The sequence below is a fragment of the Apus apus genome, chromosome 24 (genome assembly GCF_020740795.1).
Source record: "Apus apus isolate bApuApu2 chromosome 24, bApuApu2.pri.cur, whole genome shotgun sequence".
Classification (NCBI taxonomy): Eukaryota; Metazoa; Chordata; class Aves; order Apodiformes; family Apodidae; genus Apus; species Apus apus.
In genome coordinates, this window is record NC_067305.1 from 5,159,194 (window position 1) to 5,173,797 (window position 14,604).

Sequence of the window (14,604 nt, forward strand, 5' to 3'; positions counted from 1 at the left end):
TTTCCTTCCTAGTGCAGTAAGATCCAATATATGGAGCAGGAAGCCTGGTTTATTCCTGGTTCATCCCTGGTTCTGACACCAGCTGATGCTGGAGTAGTAACATGTAAGAACTGAGACCTTCTTATCTGTGCAAAAGGGCTTCAACAGTTCTGGGAGTAACAAATCCAGGGGTGTTGGGTATTGCAGCAGGGCATATTTAAGGTGTGAAGCTGAAAACACGAGATCCTTATCAGCTGCTCGGGAATTATTGGGAGGAGGAGCATTTATGGGAGCTGCTGAGAAAATTGGTATCTTTGATGTTTGCTGGCAATTCATCTGTAAACTTTTCCCAACTTTTGATGCTTTTCTCAGAGAAATAACTAAAGAGCCTGATTATCCAAATGCAGCTTCAGTGTCTGTAAAACAAGATTCCTTCCCTCAGCCTGACTGAGGGAAGGGGAGAGTTTTTCAGCTTTCCCCATAAAACTTCTGCCAAAGGGACAATTATACACGTTGCTCAATTTGATATTTAGGAGGCACTTATGACTTGCACAGAAGCAGCTAATTGGGGTGATGGATGACTTCCATGTCAAGCAGTTTTATTGTGCTGACTAGGAGTAAATCTCTGAGAGTGTCTTTTGGGCTTAATCGCTACCTCCTCATTACCACGAGCACGCACGCTCTGTGTTTGAAGGCTATCTGAGAGAGATTGCTCATACCAAAAATTGAATAAATTAGAATCAGGTATTCAGACTCTTTTTATTGCAGGACTTGCCCCCACATGCATATGCTCGTTGTGAATTTGGAATATTTTTGGAAATATGTGCTAGGGCTTCTGCTCTGTTGGTGTCCGTCTCTGCTGCAAGACGTGCAAAAGGGGGGATGAACATGGGGCTGTGCATTTAACTTCCCAGAGAGCACCTGGAACAATAGCACCTATTTAGAGGAGATGAGAGATCATCCTCTCTCTGTGCGGTGTTCTTATTTCAGGTGGTAACAGGATATTGTTGTATTCAGTTTCTGCAAGGAGGGAGAAGAGGTTTCCCCTAGACAAAAAATGAGCTTGCCTAAGGAGGCAGGCTGATCCCAAATCCACTGACATTAATAGTTATAATTAAGAAGGTCACAGGTAATAAACTCTTTGGCTAGTTGGTAAGTTGGAACAACTTTCATAATGCACATTTGTATAAAAATCTGAAAAGGGAGGAGTGAAACACTGGGATCATCTCAAATGAGAAAAACGAGCCTGAATGTTTCTGCAAACTCCTGGAAGCAAAAGCAGCAGCTTCCCAGGTTCTGGGGCTCCTCTCCTGCTCCGTGGTGGTGCCTGTGGTCTGTGTGTGGCTCTGCTCCCAGAGCACAAACATGGTGCTGAGCAGCTGACCAGCCTCAGGATGCAAATATCTCCCAGCAAATGCAATCCGAGTCTGGAGATGCCTGCGATACAGAGGCAGCTTGTCCCTGGGTGAGCCTGATCCCTTGCATGTATAAGAATACAACTGGCATCTGCAGGGAAGGTGGATCTTAATTTCGTAAGGATTATTATTATTGTTTTCCCTTAAGTGTGAGATTTACCCTTCCAGACCTTTGATCTTTAGAGGAACTTAGCTCCCAGCTTTCAGAAGACCTGTGTCTTTAAAGCAGTTCAGCTGATTTTCTGAGGAGATGAAACAAGAGCTGTTGCTCAAGATGACTGAGTTGCTACAAACTTCTTGGGTAAAATTCATGCTTAGTGGTGTATGATGGTTTGGCTTTTAAACTTCCTTAATGCTTTTAGAACTGAAAACATAATATTTTCCTTGGAAAAGGTGGCCCAGCAATAATCCCAGTTTAGCAGACATGAGGCTGGTTGAATGGGTTATCTTCCTGAAATCAGTTGATTTCCAAGATTTGAAACACAAGCCTGTCAAGATCTCCATGTTAAACTTAAAAATATTTTTCTTGTCATATTTTTTTTTCCTAAACCTTCAAGTTGAACTTAAAAATAGGGTCTGGTTTGAGCGCGTTTTCTGATGCCAGAAGAAACAGAAGAAGGTCTGTAGTGGTAGAAGTCTTTGATGGGAGGTCACACAAGGCCAAACCAAAATCTTGCTCCTCTGCCTGGCGTTGTTGCAGCACTGGGAGCTGGCTGCACTGGTGTGTAATTATCCTGGATCCACTGCAGGGAATGGAATGGGAGGAAGGAGAGTCTTCCCCTCTTGATAAGGACATGTCTCCCTGGACTGGGATGGTGAAATGATCAAACCTGGTTGAGTCCTAATGTCTTCCTGTGCTTTCAGGCCCTGCTTTCCCTTTCCTCTGCTTTTCCTCTCTCCTCTGTTCTTTCGTTCCCTTAAATACATGAGTTCCCTCCCATGTGTTGAGCAGGGAAGAAGCTGGGGCTTTCTCCTGGAGCTGTCCTTGGATCATGGAATGGTTTGGGTTGGAAGGGACCTTAAAGGTCATCTAGTTCCAATCCCTGCATGGGCAGGGACACCTCCCACCAGCCCAGGCTGCTCCAAGCCCCATCCAACCTGCCCTTCAACACTGCCAGGGATGGGGCAGCCACAGCTTCCCTGGGCAACCTTGGCCAGGCTCTCACCACCCTCACACTCCAGAATTCCCTCCTCATGTCTCACCTCAATCTCCCTCTTCCAGTTTTCATCCATCCCCCCTTGTCCTCTCCCTCCCTGCCCTTGTCCCAAGCCCCTCCCCAGCTTTCCTGGAGCCCCTTCAGGCACTGGAAGGTGCTCTAAGGTCTCCCTGGAGCCTTCTCTTCTCCAGGCTGAACATGCTGCATCACGTTGCATTTCTTGTCCCCCACATTCCTCTTCCTTCATCCATGGGACCTGTTCTGACCATTTTTTTGCCTGTGTTGGGTCTGTGGCTTCTGTTACGTCCTGTTCTGGGACTGTCACAAAACCGATGCCAGATTTTCGTGGGGAAATGTGTTTTATTTTAAATGCAGACACAGTTCTAAAGTTTCCTTCCTTTATGTTCAGAGGAAGGGATGAAGTTTGTTTTGCTTCACTTTCACACCACAGACACTAGATCCATTCTTTGATCCCTGTAGATAAAACATCTTCAGGGGGGGAAAAAAATTCCCCACTGGATTACTTTTTCTTTCCTTGTTTGTCTTCCTTGCCAAATATTTTTGGATGAGAGCATGGAATGGACTGAGGCAAAACTGTTGCATATTTGCTAATGCAGATGAAGTCTGAGGAGCAGTTGTGGTGCTTCCCTCAGTTACCTCCAGATGAGAAAAGGTGCTGGGCTGAGGCAGGATGGGGCTGTCAGGCCCCTGCTCCACAGTGGGGCACTTGTCAGTAGTTCTGTAGCTTTGACCAAGTGAACTTTGCATTGATTTTTGGTTTTATCCTTTTTTTTTTTTTTTCTCTGGGGGAGGAGTGCTCCAAGGGGCATTTTAGAGCATGGCTAAGATCTGGGCTGTGAAGAGAAGCTGATGTTTTGTGTAAGGCTTCTGGGTCAGTATGAACAAATGCAGAGACTGCTTGTTGAGACAGAGGAGCTCCAAGTCCTCTGAACTGAAACCCAGAGCCAACAGTTCCCAGGTGTCTCGTTTTCTCTTACTAGTGTTAAGTTTAAACTTTGTCTTACTTAGCTGTACAGAATCATAGAATGGCAAAGGTTGGATGGGAGCTTAAACATCATCCAGTCCCACCCCCTGCATGGGCAGGGACACCTCCCACCAGCCCAGGTTGCTCCAAGCCCCATCCAACCTGCCCTTCAACACTGCCAGGGATGGGGCAGCCACAGCTTTTCTGGGCAGCCTGCGCCAGGGTCTCACCACCCTCACAGCCCAGAATTTCCTCCTAAAATTTCATCATACCTCACTGAAACTTCTGTCTCGCAGGAACATGGATCTGTTAGAAAAGTTAAGTCCCCCTTGAGGTACCTTAGAACTCAGGTGTGTCATCTTCAAGAAAAAAGCTTCGTCCAGCCCAGCTAAGTGGAAGCAAACCACCAAGGCTGGATTTGGCCACCTGAGCCTCTTCTTTCCTGCAGATTAACAGAAAAAAGTAATAATACAGAGTGTCCCCATGGGAAAGTGGCTTTTCTTGTCTGGTTTGTGTCTTTCTGGAATGGTGGCTGTGCTCAGGATGCTCCAGGAATGCTCTTGAATGGTGTGATGTGTCAGTCCCTCTGGTTTGGAGAGAGGATATTGGAGGAAGCACAGTTTTTTCCTCAGTCAGGTCTGTGTTTGATTCCTTAGGCAAACTTTCTGCAAGGTCTCTGCTAAATTGTGGTTTATTGCTGTGAGGGCTTAAATTGGGTGCAGGTAACTGGGCAGCAGCCCTGCTTTCATTTTCCAGCTCAGGGTTCAGATGATTGAGACAGCAACACTTAGGAAAGCTGAAGGCAGAGTAACAGAACTATGTCTTTATTTAGCTGAAGGACATGCCTGGTGGCTTCAGAAGATAAAGGTCATAGTATCAGGGCAGTTATCCCAAATTATTAACTGCTGGTGGCAGTATTTTTCTCAAAGTGATGATATTTCCAGGGTCTTTCTTATTTTGAAGCATCTGGTTTGAATGGTTTTGCTTGACAACACGGGCTGACAAAAAGAGGAAAGCAGAGCCCTCCATGAAGGAGGATTGTTCTTGCAGAGTTCTGCTCCACATTGCTGGGGTTCAGTCTTGTGCCACCTCATTCACTGTGTCACTGAGGGTAGAAATCCTGTAGAACTGGCCACGAGCTCTGCTGTGGTCAATATGTGGTGCTTTAAAACAAAATCATGTATCTCCCCCCTTCAAGCTGACTTTTTTCCTCTGTGAGGTCTTGTGTCAACAGACTCAAAGTTGGTGTAGGTAGATGGTCCCAAACGGATCTATTTGATGCTTTTGTGGAAATACATTATTTTAAAAGTCTGAATGCAGTGGGTTTTAATGCAGCTTTTATTAGATCTTATAGCATCTTACAATGCAGCTGTTGGGAGCATCATCGTGTGTCCTGCAAAACAGAAATCCCAGGGCTTCGGGAAGCCCTTAGGTGAAGAACCATCAGGATAATGTGGGCAGTCCTGGTCTTGTCTCCTCCTGCTTCGCAGCCTGGGCATAGGATGGACTTCACTGCAGAGCTCTGAGGGATGAGGTTTCATTTCCAAGCACAAGGGGGTCACTGGGGGTACCCCCACAGCAGAGGGGAACACGGGTCCAGGCTGCGGTGGCTCCAGAGATGCTGTTGGTCCATCTTTGGAAGAGCCACGGGGGAGGGAAGGTGTGTGTGGTGCCATGGCTTGGCCAGGCAGACCCATGTCCACTCCAGCTGCTGGTGCCCTGGATGGTGGGATGCAGGCTGATGTTCTCCCTCCATGATCCCACTCCCTGGCTGAGCAGTGCAGGCCCAGCCAGCAGACTGGGAGCTCTGCTCCCTCGCCTCAGTGGTCTTGTGGTTTTCCAAAGATAAAGCGTTCAGGTCACTGGTGAACACAAGCTCCAGGGGTCACACCTTGCTGCAGATGATCCTAAAGGTCGTTTCCCACCAGGACAGTTCTGTGGCCCCGGGGTGTCCTGTCGCTCTGTCACCAGCACACGCTCTTGAACGAGGCCAGGATGGAGCTTGTCACAGAATCACAGAACTGCTGGAGTTGGAAGGGACCTCAGGAGATCATCTAGTCCAACTCTCCCACTGCAGTAGGATAACCTAGAGCACTTTACCCCGGGACTGTATCTAGGCAGGTTTTGAGTATCTCCAGAGATGGAGACTCCACAGCCCCCCTGGGCAGCCTGTCCCAGTGCTCCGTCTCCCTCACTGTAAAGAAGTTTTCCTCGTATTTAAATGAAACTCCCCATCTTCCAATTTGTACCTGTTGCCCCTCGTTCTGACACTGGGAACTACTTTTCCTCCCTGTGGGATCTGGGGAAAGCCAGGGGTCAGGCTGATGGCATCTCCCAGCCTGACCTTCCTCCCCCAGCCAGAAAATAACTCCGGGTGGACCTGTTGTAACGTGCCCGGAGAAGGGCCACGAAGATGACCCGAGGGCTGGAGCAGCTTTCTGGTGAGGACAGGCTGAGGGAGCTGGGGTTGTTCAGCCTGGAGAAGAGAAGGCTCCAGGGAGACCTTAGAGCACCTTCCAGTGCCTGAAGGGGCTCCAGGAAAGCTGGGGAGGGGCTTGGGACAAGGGCAGGGAGGGAGAGGACAAGAGGGAATGGATGAAAACTGGAAGAGGGAGATTGAGGTTGGACATTAGAAGGAAATCTTTGCTGTGAGGGTGGTGAGAGCCTGGCCCAGGTTGCCCAGGGAAGCTGTGGCTGCCCCATCCCTGGCAGTGTTGAAGGGCAGGTTGGATGGGGCTTGGAGCAGCCTGGGCTGGTGGGAGTTTTCCTTGCTCACGGCAAAGGGATTGGAACTAGATGATCTTTAAGGTCCCTTCCAACTCAATAATTCTGTGATGCTGTGAAGGTTCCACTCCACAGGCCGGCGACTTTGGGGACTTTTCTCCCATTTCTTCCCCTCCCTCCCCCCTTTTTTTTTTTTTTTCTTTTTTTAATTTTTTTTCTCTTTTTTTGGGTGTTTTTTTTTCCCTCCATGAGGCGCGGCCGGTGCCCCTGGGCAGAGGGGCCCCGGGAGGGGCTGTGGGGACCCCCCCGGCCGTGGCCCCCTCCATTTCCTCGGCGGGCCCCGGGGCCCCGGGCTCCCCTCGCGAAATGACGGCCGGGCCGGGCCGGGCGTTGCCATGGTTTCCACCGGGGCAGGTCACGTGCCCGGCGGGTCACATGACCCAGCGGTGTGCCCCCCCCCCCCCCCCCCCGGTGCCGCCATCGGGAGGGTTCAGGGGCCGGGGAGGAACCGGGTTCAGGCTCCAAAGAGAACCCGGGTTCAGGCTCCACAGAGAATTCAGGTTCAGGCTCCCGGGCCGTGGCGATGACAGCTCCGGCCCGGCCCCTGGGCAGCTCCCGCGCCCTTCCCAGGGGAGCTGGGCAGGCCCTGCTGCTTGGAGAGGGGGGGGAAGTGCCACCCGTGGCCATCGGCATCTGTAGCCAAATAACGTCCTTCACCTTGGATCTGCAGGTGGGCTGGGGTTGTGGCCTCTCTGACCGTGGAATTCCCCCTTCCCCTCCATAGGGATCCCTCCCTCCATGAGGGATCCCTGCCTCCCTAGGCCCCCTCCCTGGTGGGTTCCAGACTGGTGAAGAGCCCTGGGCTTCCCAGAGTGAGCTGGTTCATGTGCCAAACGCTGCCTGCTCAAATCCCCATCTTGCTGGCATTCCCAGCTTTTTCAGTAACTGCTTTTCCTGAGGGATTTACCCTCCAAGCCTGAGAAGCAGCCAGGGCCTGACTCCAGCCTCAGCCCTTCACGCCTGCTCTGCCTCTCACTTCGGTGCTTTCTCAGCTTCTTCACTCGGGGAGCAGTTTATCCAGCTGGTCAGAGCTTGGCCCGACCCAGTTCCTTCCCTGCTAAGAGCAATCCAAGCCAGTTTGGTGCATTCAGACACAGGAAAAAGCTGGAAATACTTCACCTGTGCTCCTGGTACTTTTTGGAACACCCTCCTTTTAAGTAACTCCAGTTCTCTGGCTTGCTGTGCCCTCTAGAGGACACTCCTCTACTATTTTCCTTCAGTTTTTCCACTAACGTTGAGATTACATTTAAAAAGCTGATTCCTACAGTATCTTGAGGCTGGTTTTGCAGTATCCAAAGTACCATTTGACCAGGATTTTCCTCTGGTGCCAACACAACCCTGGAAAGCCTCCGTGTCTCCTAAAGGTGGGGAGGGTTGAAGTGGAAAAGCTGATTTGAAGGAATCCACCATTGCTCTGTGCTGTGGCTGCATCTTGCCTCCTGGCACCTTTTTGTACTTAATATCCACAAGGAGAGCAGAAGTGGATTGAGCTTCTCCATGTCAAGTTCATTCAGGATTCCAGAGGTTGGGGATCAATCTCACAGAAGGTTGTAAATCACCTCACTTTGCAGCATGAAGTAGTTGTTTCCTTGTTCTGATTGACTGAATTCTCTGTGTTTCTCTTTTGATTTGCAGTGAAATGAGAGAAAAGAGAGTCCCCTCACCAGATGTTATAGTTTTATCCGACAATGAACCTTCTAGCCCTAGGATGAATGGTTTAACAAAAATAGCATTAAAAGAGACCAACACGGAGGCCCTCATGGTGAGTCTTCTGGGCTTGGCAAGCTTGAGGTGGTGCCACCTGGGAAGAAGGGAACACCCACTTGTCCCCATAGGGGCACCTGTGATCCCAGGGTCAGGTGGATACCTGGTTTTATAAAGATGGATTTGCAAGTGAGGAATCTTGGAGCTGTTAAAGGCTGATGGCCTTTTATTTTCCCTCAGCCTCATCACTCCTTAATATTTACATCCTTCAAAAGTGCCTCTTTTGCCTTTTCCCACCCTTACTCAGCAGGTCAGAACTCAGATTTGTTGCCTGACTCTTCACTTGACTGGTTTTCCTAGTGAAAACACCTCAAAAAAAACCTATTGTTTTGCCTTTGAGCTCCTCCTCCACACTCAGCTTGTGTCCAGAGGTTTTGCAGACGTGTCTGTGGCACTGAGGCACAGCTGATGATTATAAAGCTCTACATTATTTTTGTAACTTGGATGGTCTGTCTTTTCCCTCCCCCTGTTTTCCTCTTCTCTGTGGCCCTGCAGAAGAGCAGCCCAGAGGAGCGTGAGAGGATGATTAAACAGCTGAAGGAAGAGCTACGGTTAGAAGAAGCAAAGCTTGTTTTGTTGAAAAAGTTACGGCAAAGTCAAATCCAGAAGGAGACCACTACTCAGAAGGTATTTCTTTTCCTACATGTATTTACCATCTCATCTTCTGAAATGAAGGGGGAAGTGAAATAACTGGGGTGGTTGCTGTAACCTGTGGGACACAGACAGCTTCCCAGTGCGGCGTGTCTCCCTTCCCATCCAATCTTTATGGAGTTGTGATGGTTTATCCTCTTAACCATTCCTTTTTGTGGAACTTTTTTTGCCTTGCCAAGACCAAAAGAACAGGACAGTTGATGGCTGTAACACTTCCAGTGATCAAAGCCTCTGTCCAGTCCTTAGTGCCGAGTTGAGGTTGCTGAAACACACGTGGAAGAGTTTCTTGCCACGTCACAAATGTGCTGACAGGTGGAACTGAAGTGTTAAACCCCAGGCTCTGGGGGCTGGGGGCTCTGCTCTGTGCTGCGTGGCAGAAGCCCAGCTCTGGATCCCAGGTTTTTCCAGGTAAAGTCAGTCAGCAGTTGCCTGGTGTGCCAGCATGAAATGGGAGAGATAGAGGGTGGCAGGAGAAGAGGCAAGGGAGGGGGTGTGAACTCCCCACGCGCTGCTATCAAGGCACAGGTGAAGTCTCAATATCTGTAACAATGGCAACTAAACCACTTTATTTTGCAGCGTGTGATGCTGACTTGATGGGTTTTGTGATGTGTAGATTTGGGAGCATCTCGGGGTGCAGGTGGATGTTGACTCCTGGCTGGGTTTGGTTCTTTTATTGGCATCTTTCTTCTGGACTTCTGAAGTGCTTCAGTTGATGGAGTTGAAACTAATGCCAGTACCTGCCTCCCTCAGCTCACTGCTGAACACTGAGCAGTGAGCTCTGGTTGTCTGACCTAACCAGGGTGAAATGGCTCATCCTAAACTTCTGAACAGCTGAAGTCTTTTTCCTGAACTTGTTTTTCACTCTGTGTTATGCTTGAACCTAGTTAGTTGAGATGAGTGGTAAAGGTGGATAAGGCTGAAGTGGGCTCTAAGCTGAGACTCCTGAAATAGATTTCCACATTGCTCTGCTTTCTGGTCTGCAAACCTTTTATTTTCCTGGTATAATCTTATCTCTACTCACCTAATAATGTCTCTGTTTAACTGTGCATGTTGAGGAGCTTGGAGGAAGGAAAGGGAGGGGCTGGGGTGGGAGCCACGGTCTTTGAAGATTCCCTTCCCAAGGCACAAGGGGCTAAAACGCTTTTATTCCCTGAGCTTCTGTAATTCTGCTTGCACCCTTACACTCGTCTGCTTTCTTTCTGGTTTTTCCTCTTCCAGCCTGCTGGTTCCTCTGGGAGTGCTGTGGCCACCCCTCCGCCCTTGGTGCGGGGACCGCAGAGCGTTCCTGCTGGCAAGCCATCCCTCCAGGTCAGTGGGGTGGGCCAGGCTGCCAGGTGCAGGGCATGGAGCAGAGAAGGAAGGTGCACAGGGCAGGGAAAAAGGACAAACCCATCCCATTCCTGGCTTGAAGCCAAGCAGAATTATGTACAGTTTTTTTTTTTTAAACTCCCAAAACCCCGCTGTAAGCTTTTTTTTTTTTTTTTCAGAATGATTGGGGTGGGAGATCCCAGTTGTCACCCAGAAATAACACTCACAAGCTTATTTTTTGGTGGCTGATCATCCTGATCCACTCTGCTGATAAACACAGCCATGCTAGTGCTAACAAGGAGGATGTGGTGGAGTTATGTCCTATGAATCTTGGGGCAGCCTGTTGCCAGACCCCTCGAGAGACTGATTTGGGCCCTCAGTGGGATGAACTGGGAGAGCTGAGTGAATTGTAGTAATTTCTGTTGGCTTGGAGGCTGAATGGCACATGGTGGTAGGACACATCTTGGTTCAGAATAAATTACATGAAACCTTGGAAAGCCTGAGGGAAGGGAAAGAAAAAACCAGCAGAGACAATCGAAATCTGTCAACCTGATCTGCCTCTTGAGTCTCACTATGTTGCTGGATTTCAAATATTTACAGTTATTTAACTTGGGCTAATTTGAAACAAATTTCAAAACTGCTTCAGCACAAGCTGCTTTCACTCAGAAAATGGAACTTTTCATTTCCAGATCTCCTAGAAGGCTGGGCTCGAGGGGAGGGGTGGATTTGTCTCTCTGTTTAGGAAACACTCACCAGACCTAAAGCAGTCTGTCAGCTGGAGTGGTCCCTTCCTTGAGGCCAAGTTGCCTCCACTGAAGACAGCACTTTCAGAGGAACTAGAGCACGAGTTAAACCTTCAGCCATCAGACAGTGAAACTCCAGGTGGACAGAGCAGAGAGCTTGGAGCTAAGAATCCAGAATTGAACTTATTCTGCCTAATTTGCTGTGTTTGGGCAAATGAGCCTAACCCCCCATCTGCTTTTTGCTTGACTCTACAAACTCTACTAATCCCTGGGTGCAGGGGCTGAGTTAACATTTGGTCTCCAGTTGAAAGGCATCACAGGAGCAGGGAAAACTTCCCACCTGCCTCAATATGTGTGTGCCCATGGTAAAAGTGGGAGCTTTGGTGTTTTTGGAAGTCTTCCTTCACTGATGATGGCCAGGTGGAGGGAGGTGGCCAGATGTGGGAAGCCACGTGAACAGGATGGGGAGGTTTGTTGCTCTTGAGCAGCGAGTGCTCCTCAGAGGTCTGCAGGAATGAAGTGAGGCAGGAAACCATATCACCTTTTACAGCAGCATGAGAAACTTGGAGGATTTAATGCAGTCTGCAGCCTGAAAAGCACAGGCAGTGCTTTTTCAAACTTCTTTAGCTTGATTCCTTTACTTCTCCATTTTTTTCCTAAAGCTTTCCCCTTCTCCTGTCTCTTTTTTCCTTCCCACATTCCTGCACCAGTCTGCTCACCTCCCTGCCTTCCTGCCTCTCCAACTTGTCCGCCCTGTGCTCCTCCTTGAAGGCAGCACTTTGTATTTCCCCATTCTCTTACTGCCCCCCAAACCAGACTGGTTTTGTTTGTTTTTTTGGACACTTCACTGCACTGAAACCAGCCCAACCATCTCTTGGCTGCTGGCTCAGATCCTCATCCGTCCCGTCGGCAGCGCTCGCACAGCCCTGCCCGGGCTGTGACGTCCCTCTCAGGATGGCTGAGTGCAGCAGTTCTTGAACTGTTCCTGAATTCCAGAGGTGGGAGGGCAGAGGAAAACGTTGCTCAGGAATGCTCTTCACCTTTTGGATTCTGTGCAGGATGAGAGAGAACAGCCCCTGAGCCTGTAGCCAGGTGCCACCGCGTCCCCGCGTGTGTGAGGGGGCAGATGCTGCTCTGTGGGTCGCTGAGCAGCAGGAGCAGAAGCACACCAGGGCAAAACCATGCAAGTCAACTCTTCCCTGTTTTGCAGACCTCTTCTACACGGATCCCAGGCACTGTTATTCCCCCTCCCTTGGTCCGTGGAGGGCAGCAGACTTCTTCAAAATTAGGAACTCAGCAAAACACGCAGATAGTGATGCCACCTCTGGTCAGAGGAGCACAGGTAAGGATTTACCTTGGGGTAGATCTGCTCTGGTTTTCCTTCTTGCATCTGAACAATCATTTTCCTGCTTGTCTGGGGGGTACCTATGAAGTCCTTCCTGGAATTTCTTCATATGGCTGGATCCCTGCTGAAAGATCCTGCATCATATTGTGCTTCCAGTGCAGCATGAGGGAAGAGCTTTGGTGTTGCCTCCAAATGCTGCCTCCTTCAGCTGTGCCAAAGCACTTGGTTTGCCTTTATTGGGAAAGTTCATGTACAGACTTTCAGCTTCACCTGCTCTTCTCAGAAGAGCAGCAGCAGCAGAGGAAATGAAAGACAGTCCCTCCTTCTTCTATTTTTATTTTCCTTTCATTCTTTTCTATCATCTCAGTTTCACCTTTTCAAATGCTAGAACTCATTTTTCCCCCTCATTGTGTCTGTCTTGCAATTGAACAAGAGCTGTTGAGATGAGGTAGTTGCCTGGAATTCTGGAAGTGCTGCTTGGAGAGTGTTTATCACCCGTGACAGAAAAGAGGCAGGAAAGCAATGTTCCATTTGATTCCATCTTCTACAATTCCAACTTCCATGGGATACCAGGGGGAAAAAAAATACTTCCTTGCTAAGCAAGGGTTTATTTTGCAGTGGAAGGTCTGCTTGTATCAAGGAGGAAGGTAGAGATTTGGTATTTCATTTTATTTCTCTTCTGATTAGGGAGAAAAACTCATCCTGAGAAACAGCTCTCTTTAGGGCCTTGAAAATGAAATAGGCTTAACAATGATACACTCTGAAGAGATTTCACTCAGAAACTTAGGTTTTTTGGCACAGCTGTTTTGGCCACAGTGCAGTGGCCTCTCCTACATTCTCCTTGTTTCATGTTGGCAGAGGGAAAGGGACAAAACTCCCCCATTTGACCCGGGTGTTAACGATCCGCTCTCTTTGCGTCCCCTGCTTTGCCTCCTTTCCACTGTCTCATGCCATCCCATCGGATTCCCACCGCTCCCCTCCTGCTCTCCAATCCTCCCCATCCTTCATGGTGCCATCACATCAGCCCATTTCTGTCTCTTCCCAGCAAATCCACAACATCCGACAGCACTCCAGCACGGGGCCTCCTCCGCTGCTGCTGGCGCCACGGGCCTCGGTCCCCAGCGTCCAAATTCAGGGACAGAGGATTATCCAGCAGGGGCTGATCCGTGTGGCCAACGTCCCCAACACCAGCCTGCTGGTCAACATCCCACAGGTGAGTTCCCCAAGGCGTTTTGTGCCAAACATAACATGAATCAGGAGATGAATGGTTGTCGTTAATAACGATTGGGTTACTGGGTCTAATCAGTGTGGCCTGGTGTCCTCCAGCTGCCGTGGTTGCTCATAACTGCTCCTTGTCCATAGAAGCATAGAATGGTTAAGGTTGGAAAGGACCTTACAGATCATTCCCATGCAGTCCCTTCCTCTGTTCCCAGTCACCTCCCCTAGTAGGAAGGAAGGGAAACATCAGCGAGTGTTGGAAAGAAATGGATATTTCAGTGAACTGAGCTTTGTGCCTCATCTCTCAGCTGGCACTGCAGCAGGAGCTGCCCTTGGGAGTGGGCAGGGGCTTCATCTCTCTTCCTTGGAAAGCAAAACGGAGCATTCTGGTGAACAGAGCTCTTGTCTGAGAGACCTGCCTGGCACTGGAATCCCAGACTGGTTTGGCTTGGAAGGACCTGAAAGATCAACTAGATCCAACCCCTATGCATGGACAGGGTCACCTCCCACCAGCTCAGGTTTCTCCAAGCCCCATCCAACCTGCCCTTCAACACTGCCAGGGATGGGGCAGCCACAGCTTCCCTGGGCAACCTGGGCCAGGGTCTCACCACCCTCACACTCCAGAATTCCCTCCTCATCTCCAACCTCCATCTCCCTTTTCCAGTTTCAATCCATCCCCCCTTGTCCTCTCCCTCCCTGCCCTTGTCCCAAGTCCCTCCCCAGCTTTCCTGGAGCCCCTTCAGGCACTGGAAAGTGCTCTAAGGTCTCCCTGGAGCCTTCTCCTCTCCAGGCTGAACACCCCAACTCTCCCAGCCTGTCTCCAGAGCAGAGCTGCTCCAACCCTCAGATCTCCGTGGCCTCCTCTAATTTTACTCCAAGTCCTTGTGTCGGGGACTCCCGAACTAGACCCAGTTGGTCCCTGAGCTATTGTCCTCTTTCCTCCCAGGCTTCCCCAACTTCAATCAAAGGTACCACAGTGACATCTGCTCAGGCCAATGCCACCACGACCAGTGCCGCTTCCATCGTCAACTCCAGCGAGTCCCCGGCCAGCCGGCAAGCGGCCGCCAAGCTGGCCTTGCGGAAGCAGCTGGAGAAGACACTCTTGGAGATCCCTCCTCCCAAGCCACCTGCTCCAGAGATGAACTTCCTGCCAAGTGCAGCCAATAACGAATTTATTTACCTAGTCGGGTTGGAAGAAGTTGTGCAGAATCTGCTGGAGACTCAAGGTGAGGTTGCCTTAAAAACGTTCCTCCGA

General features: G+C 49.8%; 1 protein-coding gene across 8 annotated transcripts in view; it reads left to right on the top strand.

Annotated features, from left to right (window-relative positions):
• GATAD2A (GATA zinc finger domain containing 2A) overlaps window positions 1–14,604 on the top strand; it is a 59,761-nt gene that overhangs the window by 40,328 nt on the left and 4,829 nt on the right. For 5 of the 8 annotated variants that reach the window (XM_051639438.1, XM_051639436.1, XM_051639439.1 and 2 more), the window contains 6 exons: window positions 7,956–8,082; window positions 8,580–8,711; window positions 9,954–10,043; window positions 11,997–12,128; window positions 13,156–13,344; window positions 14,296–14,575. In XM_051639438.1, the coding sequence (XP_051495398.1) occupies window positions 7,956–8,082; window positions 8,580–8,711; window positions 9,954–10,043; window positions 11,997–12,128; window positions 13,156–13,344; window positions 14,296–14,575 (950 nt within the window). The remainder of the gene's footprint in view (window positions 1–7,955; window positions 8,083–8,579; window positions 8,712–9,953; window positions 10,044–11,996; window positions 12,129–13,155; window positions 13,345–14,295; window positions 14,576–14,604) is intronic. The other 3 variants (XM_051639435.1, XM_051639440.1, XM_051639441.1) reach the window with 3 other exon arrangements.